Source organism: Rhinolophus sinicus, chromosome 15 (assembly GCF_057876585.1).
Source record: "Rhinolophus sinicus isolate RSI-liver-muscle chromosome 15, RSI-T2T, whole genome shotgun sequence".
NCBI classification, from domain to species: domain Eukaryota; kingdom Metazoa; phylum Chordata; class Mammalia; order Chiroptera; family Rhinolophidae; genus Rhinolophus; species Rhinolophus sinicus.
In genome coordinates, this window is record NC_142515.1 from 31676963 (window position 1) to 31696464 (window position 19502).

Genomic DNA, 19502 nt, shown 5'->3' on the forward strand with positions numbered 1-19502 from the left:
CTGAAGGTGGCTATTTGACCTGAAACAAAAAACACAAAAGAATATAAAACCATGAGCAAGATTACTAACAGACAGACAAAAGTAGGAAATGGAAACCCCCATACAAAATAAGGCACTATACACTTAAACATAACATAAAGGGTAAAGAAACACATTTAAAAAACGGTAAGGAGGAGGAGAGACGTAGAAGAGTTGGAAAAGGGGGTCAAATATATGGTGATGGAAGGAGAACTGACTCTGGGTGGTGAACACACAATGTGATATATAAATGATGTATTATAAAAGTGCACACTTGAAACCCTGTGTTTTACTAATGTCACCTAAAAAATGTAATAAAAAAGAAAATACTATATAGTGGTTAAGTGCTAGATTTTAGCAGCAGACTCCAGGGTTTAAGTCATTTTTCCACCTCATAGTAGCGATGTGTCTTAATCTCTCTAAATTCCATTTTACTCATATGTAAAGGAAATACTAAAAATGCTTATCTATAGGGATTTTGTGAGGATTTCATAAGTTTAATACATGTAATGCACTTAGTACGGCACCGCGTACACTATGTAAGAGTTGGCTACCATTATTCATGTGTCACGGTCTAGAGAAGTGGCTGAACTAGCATTTTCTTAGGGGTTTGCTTCAATCTGGTGGTGAGTTAGGGATATATATAGAGGGAACCTGCTATAAGCTCACTTCCGAACTCTTGGGTGTTCATCTCCTCTTTTGTTTATCCTCACCCCCTTTTCCCCTCTGATGTAGGAATGGAAGCTTAAAGAGGATTGGCTTTTTCTAAAGGATAGGAAACGTCAAAGTGTTCAGTGTCTTCAGTGTTCAATCCAAGCAAGTGACATCAATCCATGTTTGTCCTGCGGAGTTTACCTGTGAGGCACCTGTGTGCTCCCATGAGGTGTGGCTTTCCCCAAACTTACACATCTCACCTTCATTATTGTGTTTACTCGGCCTACGTGCTGTCATGAAAGAGATATAGAGGACCCCTCTAGGTAGGTTCAGAGCAGACATGGGAATATACACGTGGCATTTCTGTGCATGTTTCTAGTAATTAGATGCTGTTTTTTAAATTCACTTTAAGTGAAGTACAACAAAATGCTTAATGAATACATTTATCTCGGAAACTGCCGGAGAAGGTGGGAGTTTTCTTTGTGGTGGGAGATGAGGTGCACATGGGTGGCTTGATTACACGAAAAGAGGACGCTAAGAAGAAACCACATGTCTATGAACCAGAGAACCTTGGCTAAGAAGAGAAGGAGAAGAATGAGAAACTGTGGTCCTGGAAGAGAAGTAGGGGGGAGGAGAAGAGGGAGTGTTACAGCAGAAAGTTAAGTGATAAAAGGCTGTGGCCATTAAATATAAAATATAGCAGGTCTGTTTCGTGGGGAGGGAGGAAGAAACGTCAGGTTTGGGGGAGGAGGTGATCTGAACCTACAATGGGTGCCTATGGTGTACTTATACTACTATTTCGTGATCTATTTAATGTAGACTTTATTGATTTTCTGCTAAGTGAGGATTAATTACTGAATTTAAAGAAACCCTATTCCAATTCCTGCCATTTTTTAAAACTATTATGGTTCATTTTTTATCACTTATTTACAATAACACTCAAAACTTTATTTCATCAAGTTTTAACTATTATCTGTTAACTTTTTTGTAAGATGAGGTATTTTTTTTTTTGGGGGGGGGGTCTTTACCCTTCCCTTAACTTCTTTCCTCCTTCTCTTTTCCAAATCAAACATTAAATATTACAAGGTTGGAAAGATTTATGTTGTTATTTAACCATAATTACTGAGCCAAAAGTTGAAAAACAATAAGTAGCATTTATAGTATGTAAAGATGATTTACCCTACAGCCAATTAATCATCTAATTACATTTATTTCACCAGGTGAGTTAATTTGACCTCCAAAACAGATACCAAGATAGGATTTAATACAAGAAATTTATTAGGGCCACACCCATGAGAGAAAATGGAAGGGAGCAGGGAGAGGGTGGGGAGCCACTGGACTGTGATGCAGGTCTGACTCCAAGTGCAGGAGAGAGAGAAGGAAGAAAAGTTGGGTTGGAAGCATCTTAGACGACAGTATAGTTTTAAGGAAAATTTGGAAGGCTGGTGGGGAATCCTTGAGCCCAAGTCACCTGTCAGTTCTGCCTTTTCTAGGTCAGGGCCTGAGTTAATATCCCTGCCATGCTGGGCAGCATGGCCTCAGTTCAAATGCAATGACGGATGCAGGTGTTGTGAAATCTTAAGTCACATCACCAATCCGCGACCCAACTTTCTTATCAATAAAGGTGGTGGGAGCAGGCATTTTCTCAGGGTCTTCCTGGTTCTAAGGTTCTGTGGTTTTATGCAGTTTTTCTTGAAATAATTTGTATGGGCTCAATCTTGAAAGCAACAGTGACTGCCTCTATTGTCCTTGAAACTGGTAGATAGCACGTAATCAACTGCTGAGACTAGTTCTGCACCCAGAGAACACAGAAAATGTGTTTAAGAGTTCCATTACTCTGAAGCAGTTTTCCTGCCAGCTGATTCACCTGTGGAAAGGGTTTTTCTCAGCTTTTGTGGGGCTGGTGACATAGCTTTACTGAACAAAATAGTTTCTAAGTGTACCTGGAAGATTTGGGAAAGAGGCATTTCTCTCTCTTCCAGAAGGGTCAAATGACCCTGAAGGGAAATTACAACCACTTCCCTGAGCCTATTTTTGGTTTGTCGAAAAAGATTAGCTCTTTGAGGTCACTAAAGACAGACCAAAATGTGTAAACTCCAGGCTGTAAGTCTTCAGTTAAATGGAAGGAATAAATTTCTAAGAATCAGGGCTATCTGAAGATGAAATTATCATTTAGGAAGATAATTCAAGGCATCAAAACTTGGAAGTTTTGACAGTTAATAAGTCAACTCTGAGGTCTTTTTTAAACCCGAGTATGAAATTATCTCTAAATAGTTATAAACTTTAGTAAAGCAAGTATAATTATTGACAAAATGTAGTTATTATAAACAGTAATTTTAGTTCAATATTTTAGCTGTAGTTTTTCTTATGCTGCTTTTTGCTTTCTTAGCCTGTTATTACTTCTTATGTATTTCAATGTTTTAATATCTATTGAACTTTAAAGTCATTTAATAGACCTTATGGTCTAATATCTAAATATAGAGGCTGATAGTTATATCTTTGTTTTGATACCTTAACTATTTCATTGCATGTTAAGTGCCTACTTGGGAATATAACCTTGATTACATTATTTCCAATGAGAAAAAAATGACCTGCTGCAAAATAAAATATTTGCTGCAAAATGTGACAAATCTTCTACTAATAGGTCAGGACTTCCAGTCCTGAACTTCTAAAATATTTGAGTAAAGGTCATTCCCTTCCCTGTTCTCCCTTTTTAAATAAAAAAATGAGTAAAATAAAAACAGCAGGGACTTAAGTAAAACATTTAAAAAATTTTAATTCATGAAATACATTGTGGTATATATGTATGTTCGAATATGCATAGAAAAAAATATCTGGAAGGATACATATCAAATTGTTAACAGTTTACCTTGGGGGTGTAGAATTGGGGCAGGATGAAGGGAGTGCTCTTACTTTTAAATTCATATACTTCTGCATTATTTGAAATTTTACAATGAGAACTCACTACTTTTATAATAATCAAAATCATAATAGAAATTTAAAAAATAAAAATAGCAACAAAAAGTAAAACACACACACATACACATTAGTTTTAAGAGCTACATTGGAGGTATAGAGAATTAAATCACATGGCACACTCTCGCACTAATACTGTGGTGGTAAATACAATTGTATAGTCTATAATCAAAGAAACATTAGAGAAGCCACTTTTAGCAACATCCCAATTTAAAAAGTCTCCTGGGAGAAGAGCCCTTAGCAATGACCCTTTAAATTAGGTATTAAAACTGAAAGCAGGGCCTAACTATTCTTGGAGGATCTATAGGAAAACATGTCAATCTGAAAACTTCAGACAAAAGAAAAAGCTTCACAGAAGATGGAATACTAAAACAGTTAACCAAAGGCCAGAAATTGGGGGTATGACAACTCTACCCAATCCAGGCCCAAAACTAACTCACTGAATCTTGGTATTCTAGGGATATAGGTTAGGGACATCTACTTTACCCATTTTCCCAATTTTTCAATTGGTCTGCTTTCCATATCAATTATTTTAACCTAAAAATACTGCAATTCTAACTGGAAAAAATTAATTCCACCTAGATTCAGTTTAGGTTTATTATTCTAGTTAAAAGAACCAGAGAAACTTGAGACTAATTATTTCCTATTATTCATTTTTTTCTCATAACTATTTCTAGCTACTTAATGAACATTTTGGGAGTTAATACTTCTGATTTCTCATGGTACCCTAAAGTTCTATATTTGAGGAAATCTTCTTTTCTCATGTTTTAGTTTTTTCTTTTATTGAAGTCATCAGAGATGACAAACTTTTTATTATGAACTTTTTTCTTCCAACAAAGAGGATTCTTTAGGTGACAGCTAAATATCCTCATCGAAGTCAGAACACCTATAACTGGAAAGTTCAACCTTTTGCAAGGTACATAATTAAGAGCTTAGCTAACATAATTTTGTACCCCTGAAAGAGTGTTCCTGACCTAAGTGTCAAAGGCTTATGTAGATTATACTCACTGCATAAGTAATATGGAAAATAACCAGAAAATTATTATAAATAGCAGAGATAAGGGGTATAAAGTCATAATGGCCATGTCATTTTTAAAAGTTACAACAGCTGGAATGTTGCTGTTTCTTAAAGGATTATAGTATTTTAATTAAAAAAAAGTAGAAAACAGTAAATGATTCATCATAACATATATAAAGTATTTAAATGATGCCTGGTACACAACCACCATTCAATAAAAACTGGCTCTGTAATGAACCATGGATTAAAACAAAAGTATAAGAACCCAAAATAGAGAGAAGAGCTTTAGAACTGATTTCCCAGCGTATGGAGTTAAATGGAAAGTCGAAGCTCACAGAGAGCAGTAAGGAATTCTGCGTTTTCTGGATCTATCTTTTGGGCCCTCTCATAGTACTCAGCCGCTTGCCTCTTTTCTCCCTCCAGCTTGTAAACAAACCCTAGGGCACTTAAACTCTGCACATCTGAGGCATTGTGACCAAGTCTCTTGGTAGCCAATTTCTTTAGCGCACTTGTCAATTTGGTACGTAGGGAGGACCTGTCTTTGACCTTTAAGGCTTCTAAGTAATGGTGGATGGCAGTACTTTCTGATTTACGGTGAAATTCCTGAAAGCGGCCATAGTGGTAGTGGATCTGATGTTTGTGATCATCAGTTATGTTCTCCAGACGAAGGGCTTTCTGGAAAATGTCTTCAGCATTGCTATACTGGCCTGCCTCGGCGTACATGTTGGCCAGATCCGTGTAGGCAAATGCAAACATAGAGTCTCGTTCCACAGCTGCCTTGAAATGAAATATAGCAGATGTAATCAGCCCGTCAACTTCCAGTTTATCTTTTCCTTTAGGTCTGTTGCGTGTGGCCTTCTTGATTTGGATCATTTGTGCTCTATAGCAAAGTCCCATTTGGTGATGTAGGAAAGAAGAGGTCGGTGTCACCTCCAAGGCCTTTTTCAAAAGCTCAAGAGCTTTGTCCCAAGAATTTTTTCTCCTGTAGAATTTGGCTGCGTAACGAAGGACATAAGGTTGGGATGATATCTGATCCAGGATTTCTTCAATATACTTTTCCCCTTCAGCTTCGGCATGTACATCTTGAAGCTTCAGCGCCAGGAAAACCTTAATGTAGGTGTCATCTGGGTTCAGGGTAACAGCCTTCCTCAGAGGACCCAAGGAGAAGCTCTTTATAGGACCTTCCCTGTCAGAATCGTCCAGCCGATACACCGTGACGGCATAGCCGATGTTAAATTCTGGATTGTCAGGTTCCACTTCCAGAGCCTTCTCAAAAGCTGCTTTAGCCTTTTGGTAATACTTTCCTCCAAATTTCAAGAGTGCCCACCCTTTCTCACAGTCAATCTCAGGGCACTCCAACTTGTAGTTGAAAGGACTGGACAGTTTCTTGCAGACATTCCCTACCTTGTCTATATACTTCTGAGCTTCTGTAAGCTGGTCCATGTGGTAATACACCCAGGCGTAGTTTCCCCAAGTGACCAAACTTCGTACTTCTTCTTTGTCTGAATGTTCCCGCTGGATTATTTCTTCTGCTTGTTCCAAGCACTCCAGGGCATCTTTATTTTGGCCTTTTAGGTGCTTCACATAGGCCAGTAAGTTATAAAGAGTGAGCCTGGATTTTGTGGTAAGAAATTCAAGCTGTTGCCCAATTGTATCTTCCACATCAAACAGATCAATGTCTTCCTTAAGTAAATTCCAGGTAAAGTGACATTCTAACTCCAACAGAAAGGTCTTCAAGGAGTCCTTAGGAATTTCACTGTGAAAGATAAAATCCTTTTTAATTTTTGAAGAAATAAAGGAAACAATTTTTTTAAACCTTAAACACTGTTCTTTGCTTAACAACCAATTTTATCTTTTATTTGATCTTAGAGTTATAGGTTCCTATAACTTTATACTAGTTTCCTCTGTGTACAGTTATGTCCTAGAAATATTTCATGAAACTGTCATTATTTACTGCAAAACCAATTCTGGAGATAACAGAGTTTTCTGTTACAGGGTATCTATTTTCTTTTGGCAGTCACTAACCCACAAGAGCCACCTATTTTTAGAAAGGGGCAATTTAGATGTCTTATTTACTAGACTTGAAAATTAAGAATATATACATACATAGTCAATAATTAATATAAAATTTTCATTTCTGTATTATGAGTAGTAAGGGAGAGAAAAAGAGAAGATGAGAAATGAGAACAGGAAGTACATTAAGGGAGACAGAGAAGCTACACGAATATATCATTTTTGCAGGGAAAGAAAGGAAGGAAGCAGGAGAGAGAAGGAAGGAAGGAAGGAAGGAGGAACGAAGGAAAGCCTACAGAGAACAGGCACAGATACAGACAGCAACAGGTATACCAAGAGATTGAGAAAAACGTAAGTTTGAGAGAAATAAAAAGGGAGTAACAAACATTTAGATAAAGATGGGGAAAAGCCAAAAGGAAGCTTAGTAGTTTTTGATGTAAGTGCCACATCCTTCTGACCTCTGGGGTTGTGGACAATAAAGGCTGACGCCTATTATTAACTTATCATTGCCCCTAATATTCACTTCACCACAAGAAATACTTGTTGAGCTCCTTTTGTGCGAGACACAGTGTAACCTCTGCAGGTCCCGTTGGAAACACTGTCTCTGAAAGTAGGAGTAAGAAGGGGTAAGGGAAGGATAAGAAATAGTTATTTATGAATAAGAGCCTTTTATGTGCAAGATCTTCTGAACAACCCTGGGAATGTAACTGTGAACAAGACACAGCCCTGCTTATACAGAGTTTACATTATAAGCACACAGTCAATTATAACTCAGCATTCCAACTAAGTTCCAAGGAAGTGACCCAGGAAGGGTATATTATAGGCCAGTGTTCTGGACATCTGGGGTTCTTACTTGGTGAGGGCCCCTTCTTTTGGTTTTCCTTTGTGGAACAACCTCTCCCCTTACTCTCAGTCCATGTGATTTTAGATGGGTGTCTACCCTTCATTTCAGTCTGTGGAAAGGCACAAGATATTCCAGCCATTTCCTGGTTCCAGTGATTTATTTGGAGAATGTCCAATTAAATACAATTTTGCTGAAATTATCTCTTCTTTCAAAAAAATTTACACTTGTAGAATATAAGCTTGGAGTGGCCATCATTCCAAATTCTTGGAAAGAGCCTGCCTGAGAAAGAATCTGACATAGAAGAAAGCAGAGCTTAGACAGGAAGAAAGACAGATAGCTCATGACACTGACGAAATACCTGCATCCTTTCTTGCCTGGATCACCTTGTCTACCCATGGACTTCTGTTTAGTTAAGCAAATCTCTTCTTGCTTAATATTGAGTTGGGTTTCTACTGTCTACAACTGACAAAAGTCCTGATTCATATACCTAGTTTTATTTGTTTGTTTGATGGTGGTGGTTAGGCAATAAGAAAAGATTTCTAAATCTATTATTGGCCACAATTAAACGCCACAAGAAATGTACAAAAAAATTACTTAGGGTTTCTCAAAGAGGGAAATGCTCTAATTACGAGATAAACAATGTACAGTGTAGTGTGCGTGTATTTCCCTTTATGCTGCACACAGGACTACCCCCCTTGTATATACAATGTAAATACATATTTGTATAAATGTTTATGGGAACTACAGTAATATTTCTATCAATGAACATTTATTGACCATCCCACATCATACATGCCAGGCAACATTCTAGTTGTAATGGATATAGTAGTAAACAAGACAGAAGAAGGTCCTTTCTTCATGGTAATTCCATTTTGGGAGAGAAAGGAACAAAAGTTGTTGACAGAAAATAAACATGTATACAAATCAATGAACAATATAATCCCGGACAGTAATAGTGTTAAGAAGAAAAAAAAAATCAGAGTAATGGGATTAAGTGATGGTAGGGATGGGGTACTTAGTTATGATTGTCAAGGAATAGCTCTTGTGAAAAGAGCAATTGAAGTAAAATCGCAAAAATGAAAGGGAGGCATAGAAGATCTGAGGGCTGAATGGTCTAAGCCAGAGCTTATCAACTGCGTGGTGATTTTGCCCTTCCCCCAGGGGACATTTGGCCATGTGTGGAGACAATTTTGATAAGTCACCACAGGAGGAATGGCTACTGGCATCTACAGGATCAACGTGAGGGGTACTGCTAAATATCCTATAATGCACAGGTCAGCCCCAACAATCAAGAATGATCTAGCCCAAAATGTCAGTAATGCTGAGGTGAGAAACCCTCGTTTGGGCTCAGGTACCAGCAAGTGCAAACCCTGATATGAGAACAAATTTGGAGTATTCAGGAGACAGAAGTGTGGTTGAAGCATCAACAAAAAGCATAGCAAGAGATGAGGAGGAGGAGTAGGAAGGGACAGAGGATGCAGGGCTTGATAGGCTATGATAAGGGATATAAATTTTATTCTAATTGCAATGGGAAACCACTGGAGAAAAAATTTCAAGTAGGGAAATGAAAATGTTTGATCTACGTTTAAAAAAAAAAAAAAATCCCTCTGGCTGCTCTGTGGAGAATGGACCATAGAGGGTCAAGAGAGGAAGTTGGAAACTGGTGGGGGAAGTATTCATTCAATAAATATTTATTGAGAGCCTACTATATGCAGGACACTATTCTAAGTATTGGGGATACAGCAGTGAACAAAATAGAAAAAAAATCCTTACTTCATGTAGCTTACATTCTAACAGGGTTGGGGTGCGCCGTTAAAAGACAAAAAAATAAATGAAAATATAGAGTATGTGAGATGATAATAAGTGTTACGGAGAAAAATAAAGTAGGAGAGTGAAATGGATGGCTGGCAGGGTGTCTGGGAGGTAGTTCCAACTTACATAGCATGGCCAGAGCAAATCTCCCCTGAAAGACATATGAAGGCAAGTGAGGAAGGAATCCAAGAAGAGATGATGCAAGTTTACATTCGGGTTGTAGCAGAGGATTAGTGAGGACGGGAGGGTTGTATTTTGGAGGCAGAACTGACAGGCCTTTCTGATGAATTGGGTATGGGGAGGGCCATGAGGGAAAGAGGACATCAAGGATGATTCCTATGCTTTTGACTTCAGGAACTGAGTGGATAAATCAAGAGAACTATTTGGAAATGTTAACTGAGGTGTCCATTAGACATTCAAGTGAAGATGTCAAGTATATAGTTGAATGTTAATGAAGAAAAATCTGGAGATGAAGAGGAGTGAAGGTAGAACAAAGGATATAACATTGGGAGTCAGCATGCAGATGAACTTTAAAACTAGGAGATCTAGAATGAAACTGCCTAAGGAGTGAGCATAGAGAAGGTCAACAACTAAGTTGTAATTCACTCCACGTCAATCCTAACAGAAGGACCAGGAGAAGAGGGCAAGAAAGAATAACCAGTGAGGGTGCAGGAAAACAAAGAAACAAAGAAAGGCTAAAGAAGAAAATGTTTATTTCAAAAAAGAGATACTATTCAATGTATAAAATGATTCTAAGATGTTGACAAAATGAGGACAGAGAAGAGATCACTGTTTTGGCAGGAGTCAAGTTGTGGGGGACCTTAATAAGTTTTAATAGAATGGTAGGGATGAAAACATTACTGGAGTGGGTTGAAGGAATCATGGGAGGTGATGAAGTGGACATGGGGAATACAGGCCACTCTTGTAAGGAATTCTACTATGAAGGGAGTAGAGAGGTAGAGCTATGGCTGGAGGGAGGCTGCAGGAATTGTGAACAAAAAAAAATTCATGATATTTTTAATGACTTAGTCATATGCCAGCGGGAATGATCCAGTATTAAGGGAGAAATGATGCTTGTGGGAGAGAGGGGAGAATAATTGCAAGAAAGATGGACTATAAGGCAGAAGCGAAACTATTCATTGTTAATACTCAAATCTTTATCTCCAGCCCCAAACCCCTAACCATGGGTGCTATGCCCTTCATTATCTGGCCCATGTCTATTTCTCTAGCCTCATTTTGTACCACTTTCCTCTCATGGCCTGCACTCCAGCCATACTGGCCTTTAAAAAAAACTTCATTGTTTATTATGTCTTATGCTAAGTATGCACCTACCTCAGGGCATTTGTACCTGCTTTTTATTCCCTAACTCTGTGCACTCTTCCTAAGAGAGTTCTAGGGCTTATTCTTGTAATTCTGGTCTTGGCTCAAATCGCACCTCTCTGAAGAGGCCTACTCCTGACCACCTTAGGTAAAGCTGCACCCCCACCCACCTTGCCAACCATCCTAAAGTCTAGTCTTTTTCCTGTTCTTCATAGCACTTATATCAATATTTGCTGGGGGTTAGGAAGGAGGAAAAGAGTGCTTTGAATCAAACATGAGATTGAAGTTTTAAACTGAATTGGACAGAGTCTTTTGGAACCGGAAAGGGGCTGTCCTAATAGCCTAACGTGACGGAAAAGTTAGAGAACTGGATTAATTGCACAATTAGCAGTACTGATTAGGAAAATAAAACCACTTCGTATTTATAATCTAATATAGTACTTCATGAAATGTTTTTCATTTTTTAATAAATACTAAATGTAAACATTAATAGTTGACTAAGTATTATATTTAGTATACAATTTAAATTAGCTCATTAATTTCAATTTTATAATTTTTTCATATTTATTCTCGTTCTGTTTGTGTATATAAATATACACATAAAGATCCCACATTTTAGTGATTGTAGGTTCTAGACGAGTTTTCCAATAGAACTTCCTGCCATGATGAAATGGTCTTATCTATGCTATACACTATGGGAGACGCTAGCCACCTATGGCCACTGATCACTTGAAATGTAGCCAGTACAATGGAGGAAGTGAATTTTTAGTTTTATTTACTTTAATTAATGTAGTCATATAGGACTGGTGGCTACTGCATGGGACAATTAGAGACACTGGGCCTATAGAGCTTAATGGATAAAAAGGCCTCAAGCCCAACAGGTTAGAGCTCTCCTTTAACTTGAAAGTTCTGCTATTTTATTCAAGGTGAAGAGCTAAATTAAATGGAAAACAAGGATATATTTGAAAAAACAACTTTATGTACATGACCTGGGTTCACTGCAGATTCAACTCAATAGTATAAATGTACACTGTTTATAATATACTATCTAGAATCAGATGAGTTCTCAAAAAACATTGAGTAACTAAATCTACCATTGATTGATAGTTTACTACATGCTGGGCAGTGTACCAAGCACTTTATATAAATTACACTTCACTTTTATAACAACCTCTTATTATTTTCACAATTTTATGGATGAGGATTTGCAGATACAGTTTAAATTAAATGTCTAAAGGTTACACAGCGATAAAGTGGCCGAGCCAAGAGCCAAGCCTAGTTCTGCCTGACTCAAAAGCTTAGGCCTTTCAACCATAATACTGCACTACCTCTAAAATAAAAATTGGAGCTTGTTTTATAGAATAATTTGCTTTAAAACATAGGATATATCTAATGCATGTAAAATTCACTTTGCCTCAGGAAGACCTAAAAAGAACACAAAAAGGGATTTTAGAGCAGCTTAAAGAGCAGGTAAGAGGTTTGTGTGACAACCATTGGAAGAGACATGCCAGATATTTAAACATCTCGGGTTAAGAAAACAGTGATTTCAAATCTGAGCCCTCAATCTAAAGTCACAAATATTCTACTTTGTTGGAGTTGTTTTGAGATGGAGCTACTTCTCACCAGGATGTGCTGTGCAGAGTGCTTTAGATAGGGTTTGACAAAGAGATCTATTTATTTAAGGATGATTAGTGATTCTCTCAAACAACAAAAGAACTGGGTAAAAATATGTTAAAAGTGATCTGAAGGAGGTGCAAGAATCTTAGTTTTCAAAGATATAATTATCATTATTAAGTGAATTAAAATACTTTTCCCCACAATCCAATTAAGCATGTTGTTATATATGCTGATGACCTTCCAGAGTATTTCCTCTATCTCTGATCTCTCCCCTGAATTCCAGACTTGCCTAATTTTTAGTTCACATGCATCTTCAATCAGAAGTTCATTTGGCATCCCAAACAAACATCCAATACAGAAACCTGAGTCCCTTGAGTCTATTCCTTCCTTAGTCTTCCCCACTTTATTTGGCATCTCTTAGTTCCACAGACTAAATAACAGAGGAATAATCTTTGATTCCTTTTCTCTCAACCCTTCTTCCAAATCCTGTTAATTCTACTTTCCGGATACAACTCAAATCCTCCACTTTTCCCCATTTCTACTGCTATTTTCCTAGTTTAAACAACAATTATCTTTCCTTTGAGCTGGGGCAAAATCTGCTTTCCCTGCTTCCACTTTTGGTTCCCACGTAGTACTTGCTAGTAAACTCTGAAAATGTAAACCAGATGATGTTAGTCTTCTGGTTTAAAATCTCTCAATGCTTCCCAGTACCCTTAGATATTAATCTAGCCCCTGCTATGTCCTACAAGTCGCTAAAGGAGCGGGCCTTGTCTACACATCCAATCTTCTACTACTCTCATTCACACTCTCCTCGTTCACTGTTTTAGACATATCTTCTTCCTATCTCAAATATATCAAGTTCGAAGATTTTTACTCCTGTTGTTTCTACTCCACTTGGAATGCTCTGGTCCTAATCTTTGAATGACTAGTAACTCAGCTCAAATATTCCTTATTTAAGACGCTGTCTGTGGCAGAGCTATCTAAAATAGACCCCTCCATTCTAGGTCACTCTCTTAGGCCATTACACTATTTTATTTTCCTTCTAGCTCTTACCACTTTCTGAATTATGTTGATTATTTACTCACTCATCTATTGTTTGTCTATTTCCCCGTTTAAATGCAAGCCCCATGAAAGGAGAGCCCTTGTTCTGATTTTGTTTTTTCACCTCTGTGTCCCTAGCATCTATTACTCCAGGTATATAATAGAAGCTCAATAAATAAATATTTGTTGAATGAATGAATGCAATTACATACTAGTAGCTCACGCCTAGGTATATGCCTATCATAAAAAGCACCTAAATTTCAGATGAAGGAATTCCTGCTAGTTTTTCCCTTTCTGCTAATGGTTCCAAACTTTTTCCCACTTCAAGTCTTCCCTATCCCACTTGTCTTTATATATGACATGCTCTGTCTCTGGCTCCATGTTTGGATTTTGAAAATAGGTTTTGAATTGTTTCCTATGGTCCTCACTGGGAAACATGGCAAGACTGTCTCTTGGTCGTTGTTTCTTTCTCTGGTGTAACTGCACCAAAATCATGGGCAAGAATTACCATGGCCTTAATTAACAGCCTGCTCAGATTCACACATTATGGGCTTACCAGCACTCTGCCCATCCACAGAGTAAAAGAACCACTGGTCTCTGTTCTGAAGGTTTCCACCAGCCTAGCCCCAAAAAACGATGAGGAGGGCTGCCTTGGGCATTATGAATGTAGTTGTGAGACCTCAAAGGGACATTCAGTCCGCCACTGAAGTGCTATGCTCAGATGCTGTGAAATTTACACACAACTGGAAGGCCAGGAGAAGTTGTATTTTTTAAACTTTGTCTGCTTACACTTTTAACCTTGTCTCTGGGAAGCTGGCAGAGAGAGGCTATTATATCTGAAGAGGCAACATTCATGTTTCAGTAAATTTTTTTTGTCTAGGAAGCAGCAGTCTTTCAATGTCCTTGGGAGACAATCCCCAAGGAGGTCCACCCTTCTTCCACTCCATTCTGCATATACACACATCAGTGCACCCCTCCTTTTCCTCTTTGTTTCTTCAGGCCCTTCCTAATACCTCCCTCCCTTCTCACAAACGTTAGAAGTTAGGGACCTAATTCTTTTTTTTTCTTCTAACAATAGCCAACATGTGCAACTATCATGGGCTAAGCAGTTAATTAACCCTTTCCAAAGTCCTAAGAGATGGATGCCATTAATTTTCACATGTAAGAACAGACTCACAGAGTTTCAGAAACTTTGCTTTGGGTCACCCAACTAGTAGAACAAAGGATTGTCGGCTTCTGGAGCCCAGGATCTTCACCTCTCATTCCTCAACTTATTAAATGGGAATGGTTCCCGGATCACATACTGGCAGGGTGCTAGCCCCTGCGGATACAGAAAAAGGTGAGACAAGGACGCCATCACCATAAACTGGTAAAGGAGACAGATAAAGAAATCCTGATAAAATAGCGGATTGGGTGGAACAATAAAAATCTGTCCGTGGTTCAAAGCGAGCTCACAGGACCGGCAGAACTCCGACCCAGAAATCAGAAAGGCAAAATGGCAGGAGACAAATGTGCCGCCCGGAGCTGCGGCCAAACCACCAAAAGGAGGGAATGGCAGCTGCAGGCTTGGGAAGGAGAGAAAGGCGATGGGCCTAAGGAGACCAGTGCCACGTAGAAGCAGCGCGGACTGACGCTGGGGGGCTGGGGGAGGGCGCGAACCAAGCACAGTCACCACTGCGGCCGCAGGGAGAGGACAAACCTCCCTGGGCTCGTCGCCCGGCCACACAGCCCGACAGTGCGGACGGCGGACGCCAGGGACTGGCGGGGAGGGTGGCGACTCCAGGGAAGCGTCCGCTTGGACACCATCCTGGTCAAGCCCGATTTCAGACGCCCGGGACCTGGACAGGGCGCCCGGGAAGCGTCCCCAATACAGACGCCTGGCTGCCGGGCACGGGGAGCTCGGCCTCTTAATAAAAGAGCCGCAGCGCTGCGTTGGTTAACGGGATAAAAGGAAAACACCAGTTTGAAACAAAGGGCTACACGGTTTGGGCGGAGAAGCGGGAAAAGCCCTTACCTCATGGTGGCTGGGCTCTGAGGACCTTCAGGAAGGAGGCAAGACCCCACAGGCTTTCTCCTCGGGACCGGACTCTCCCGCAGCGGAGCGGCGGGATGCGCGCGGGCGTTTGAGCGTGAACGTGCGTGTGCGCGTGCGCCGCGGAGTGGAAGGGCTTGCGGGCGCGCGCTTCCCGCTAGGCGTCTGCTGCGTTAGGTCCGTGTGAGGGCATTTGTCTTTGTTAAAGGCAGGACCGGAGCGGGAAAAGGAAACTAGAAAGTAAATCTGATCCTGGGCTAGGCGGAGTCCAGCTCCAGGAAACGGAAACTTCTGGAAGGGATGCGTGGGGACCACCCCCTCCCCATCCCCCGGGCTGGATTTAGGGGCCCGCAGGAGACGTTTGCAAAACGCAAGATCGTTTAGAGTTGAATTAAGCATCTAGGCCTCTGGACGTTGGTCTCCCTGAATCCGCGTGCCGCTGGATTAACTTTTTTTTTATTTAAATAAAATGACAGGAGATTGTTCAGCGTTATTTTTGTTGTAAGGGTGGCAGTGATACTCCTTCCAGCTTTGTTCATCCTAAATTGAAACTGAAGTACCACGTCCAGTTTTAATTCAATAAGCACTGCAACGATGTGCACGGGTGCCCTTATTTCCATCGGGTAAATTTAACGATATTTTTGGTCAAAATGTATATAAATTTAAAATTTTGGTAGATACTGCCTAATAGCTTTGTAAAGGTTTATACACCCCCCACTCAACAACTGTATGAGAGTATTCACTTTCCGTGTTCTTGCCAATTGTTCTTTCTGTAATAGGGTCCCAATAAAGATGGGGGGTGGTGTTGGGAATCTAGGCAGAAAAATGCCAAACAGCCATACACTAAAATTTTTGTCTACTTGGACTTCAATCACTCATTCATTCAACAAGTTTTATTGAGCAACTGCTAGGAGCCCTACATTGTTCAGGCCCTGTTAATAATAGCACCGACTTAGACCAAGGAGTTACTTTCCTGGAGTTAATTTCCAGTGTGTGAGATAAAGAACAAATAAAACGTGTCAGATGATGCTATGCAGAAAAAGCATAGAGGTGATTGGAGCACAGGGTGTTTTGCTATTATACATATGTGAGCGAGGGAAGGTTTTACTGAGAAAGTGGCAATTCAGCAAATATCTGAGGGGGTGAAGGAGTGGATATGGGGCTAGGGAAGTGTGCACCAAGCAGGAAAACAGTAAGCCTAAAGACCTGAAGGCAGAAGCATAGTTGACAAATGGTGTGGTTGCAGTGGAGAAAGCAGGGAAAAGTTGTAAGACATGAGGTCAGAGAGGCAATGTATGTAGGGTGGTCTGTAGGCTATTGTAATATTTATCTTAAGTGGGAGGTCACATTTTAGAAAAGGTACTGAATGGTTTATTTTGGGTAGAAAAATAAGCCCAGAATTTCCTCCTTACCAAGGTTGTAGAAAAATTTAACAGAGCTCCAATGTTTGAAAAATTTTCCAGTGCCTTGATCATGTTTTTCCTTCCTTGTTCCTACTTCTTTCCCTTCCTTTCTCTCAGCTGTATCTGGGCCAACATATAGTGTTTGCTTATTAAGGTTTAAATGGATAACAAGTAAGCAATCCATGGTAAAAATCAAAGGGAAAAAAAACCTGGTTTTTCTACTTATATGTTTAAAAATTCAAATTCAGAAAGACAAAAGGCATCCATAAAAATTTTAAAGGAATGTGCATTTTCAGGATTGAGAAGAAACAAAGATCTGTTGAATAGGTGTTGAACATGCTGAAATTACTAGATGGAATTTGCATATCAATCTTTTTTCACACACTGTTGGATTAGGTGGATTCTTGGTAAAATCAGTAGTGTATTGTCTTTTGAATTTCTTCTCAACAACATGTAAAACACAGCAACCAGAGAAAAAGGGAAATAGTGAAACATGGCAACTGATCTAATATCTGCATAGGAAACTGAAACTTAAGGAATAGGTAGGTACTCCTCAAGATAGTGTTTCAGAACAAACACTCATCGTCAGTAACTCTTCTAGGAGATGAATGTAAGTCCAAGTTTCTTAGCACCATTGATATGTGGGCTGGATAATTTGTCATGGGAAGCTGTTCTGTGTATCGAGGATGTTTACATAGCATCCTTATGTATACCCACTAGATGGCAGTAACACCCCGCAGTTGTGACAACCAAAATTGTCTCCAGAGGTTGCCAAGTGCAACTTCTTTGTGCCTGGAAGGGCAAAATCCCTCTCTTCCTTCTTACTCTCTCTATCTCCCTCAGTGCTACAAATAATCAGGGCTACAAAGAATACCCTCATGACCTCATGTATACACGTATGCCTTTTTTTTTTATATTAGTCCTCATAGCACAGTCTGCAAGAAATAGAAAGTGGACTTAGGTAGGAGGGGAAATATTGAATGCAGGGGAAGAGAAGGAATAGTGGTGGAACTCAGGAGGAGGCCTGGGTCAAAGGATGGACATCAAAGGGAATGTCAGAGAAGGCATTCTCCTTTCAGCATGGGACTCCAGAGTGGAGGTGTCTGTATCACATGTGGTTTAGCTGGGGAAAAGATACAGAGTTGTGGACACACTGATGGTGGTAATCCAAGCTGGGGCAGGATATAGGGTAGAGGCCTGGAGTCCCAACGCAGTTTCACCTCTAGCAGCATCATGAGAATGGAGACATTCCCCAAGGACCTGGAGCCTGCGATCCTGTATAGACAGCAATTAGCAAAGACATGGGCTGGGACACCTATCACAGCAGTGAATGGCAAGAGCCTTGGCTTGGCCTGATTCCTGTGTATTTGGGGAGATTCTTCAGTGGCAGGAACTCTAAATAAGGACACCAACTGAGGTTCTGTCAGTCATTTACATGGGCGTAACAAACTCCTGAAATTCAACCATCAATTTAAAGAAACCTATTGGCAATGCCTGGAAATACTCGTGTTAAGTTTGGCAATAGCGTGTTCAGTCTTTCAATACAAAAGAGCAACTATTTTTCTGGATTTGCTGTTTTGTTGTTTTTCTCTGCAAGCATCCAGGTTTTCCCGCATTTTTATTTTATTGAGCTATGGGAAGTGTAGAGATCTCTTTCAGAGTTCGGAATGATGGGACAGAGATGGTATTAGGCCACAATACACAGTAAGTAACCGTGATCTCTGGAGATTGTCAAACACGCATCACATGAACACACTCATCCTGAGACTTACTTTGCATTAATTAACTCTGCTTTCTGGGTGCAAATGATGTATAGCAATGCCTGGGAAGAGTTGCCTAATAAAGTATTGACCAATCCAACAATTATTTATTTTTAATATTTCTGACTCTGTGAGACTTGGCAGTGGTTAGATTAATCTTAGAACCATGTACCCTCCTTCCCCAAACACAAACACTTTAAGGTATTGTCTTTGTGAAATCTAATAAATCTCTTGTTTTAGTGATAAGAAAGTTGGGAAGATTGCTTCTATGTAACTCTAACACCTGCCCTGCAATGATATAAATTTTGGTCGCTCCAATTACGATAAAATTTCAGTAGCAATCCAAAGCCCAGAGCAATATTTCTGAAAATTCCTTGAGGATATGTATTCTCACAGATTAGAGGTTCCCACCAAGAAACGCAGGGAGCCTCGAAGCTGGTACAAAAGGATTATCCCCTAGAGTCTCTGGAGGAAGTATGATTGTGCCAACACCTTAATTTCAGTCTAGTGAAACCTATTTCAGACTTCTAAGCTACAAAGCTATAAGATAATAAATCTGTGTGTTCTTAAGCCACCAAATTTGTGGTAATTTGTTATAGCCACAATAGGAAATTAATATATCTTCCCCAAAAATATATATCAATGAAAAAACAATAACATTGCTTTCTTATTTTTCCTTTTTAAAAATATTACTGTGCATTGCCTTTTAATAAAATGTCATAATGAAAGATGATTGCCACCGATGGTCTCTCAGATCATTTAGCATCCGTTTCATATTTTTTGCTCTAACTAGATCAACACTAGCAAATGGCTGAATAAATAGCGCTTCAGACAAACTGGCACAACACAAGAGAAACTGCTTGGAACAACTCACAATGTATTAAATTTCAAACATATTCATGGAGCAAGCTGACCTTTAATTGACTGAGTACTTGTTTTAGTGTCGGTCTCACTAGATTGTAAACTACATGAGGTTTCGGGAAAATGTCTGCGT

At 39.5% G+C, this 19502-nt stretch overlaps 2 protein-coding genes across 2 annotated transcripts in view; one reads left to right on the top strand and one right to left on the bottom strand.

The window, feature by feature from the left end:
- SLC16A12 (solute carrier family 16 member 12) overlaps window positions 1-19502 on the top strand; it is a 185119-nt gene that overhangs the window by 95123 nt on the left and 70494 nt on the right. The window lies entirely within an intron of this gene.
- IFIT5 (interferon induced protein with tetratricopeptide repeats 5) lies at window positions 3429-15514 on the bottom strand. The gene is made up of 2 exons (XM_019739032.3): window positions 15328-15514; window positions 3429-6422 (listed from the first exon to the last, which is right to left on the bottom strand). Exons 1-2 carry the CDS (start codon window positions 15330-15332, stop codon window positions 4979-4981), a joined length of 1449 nt encoding a protein of 482 aa, XP_019594591.1. The 5' UTR covers window positions 15333-15514; the 3' UTR covers window positions 3429-4978.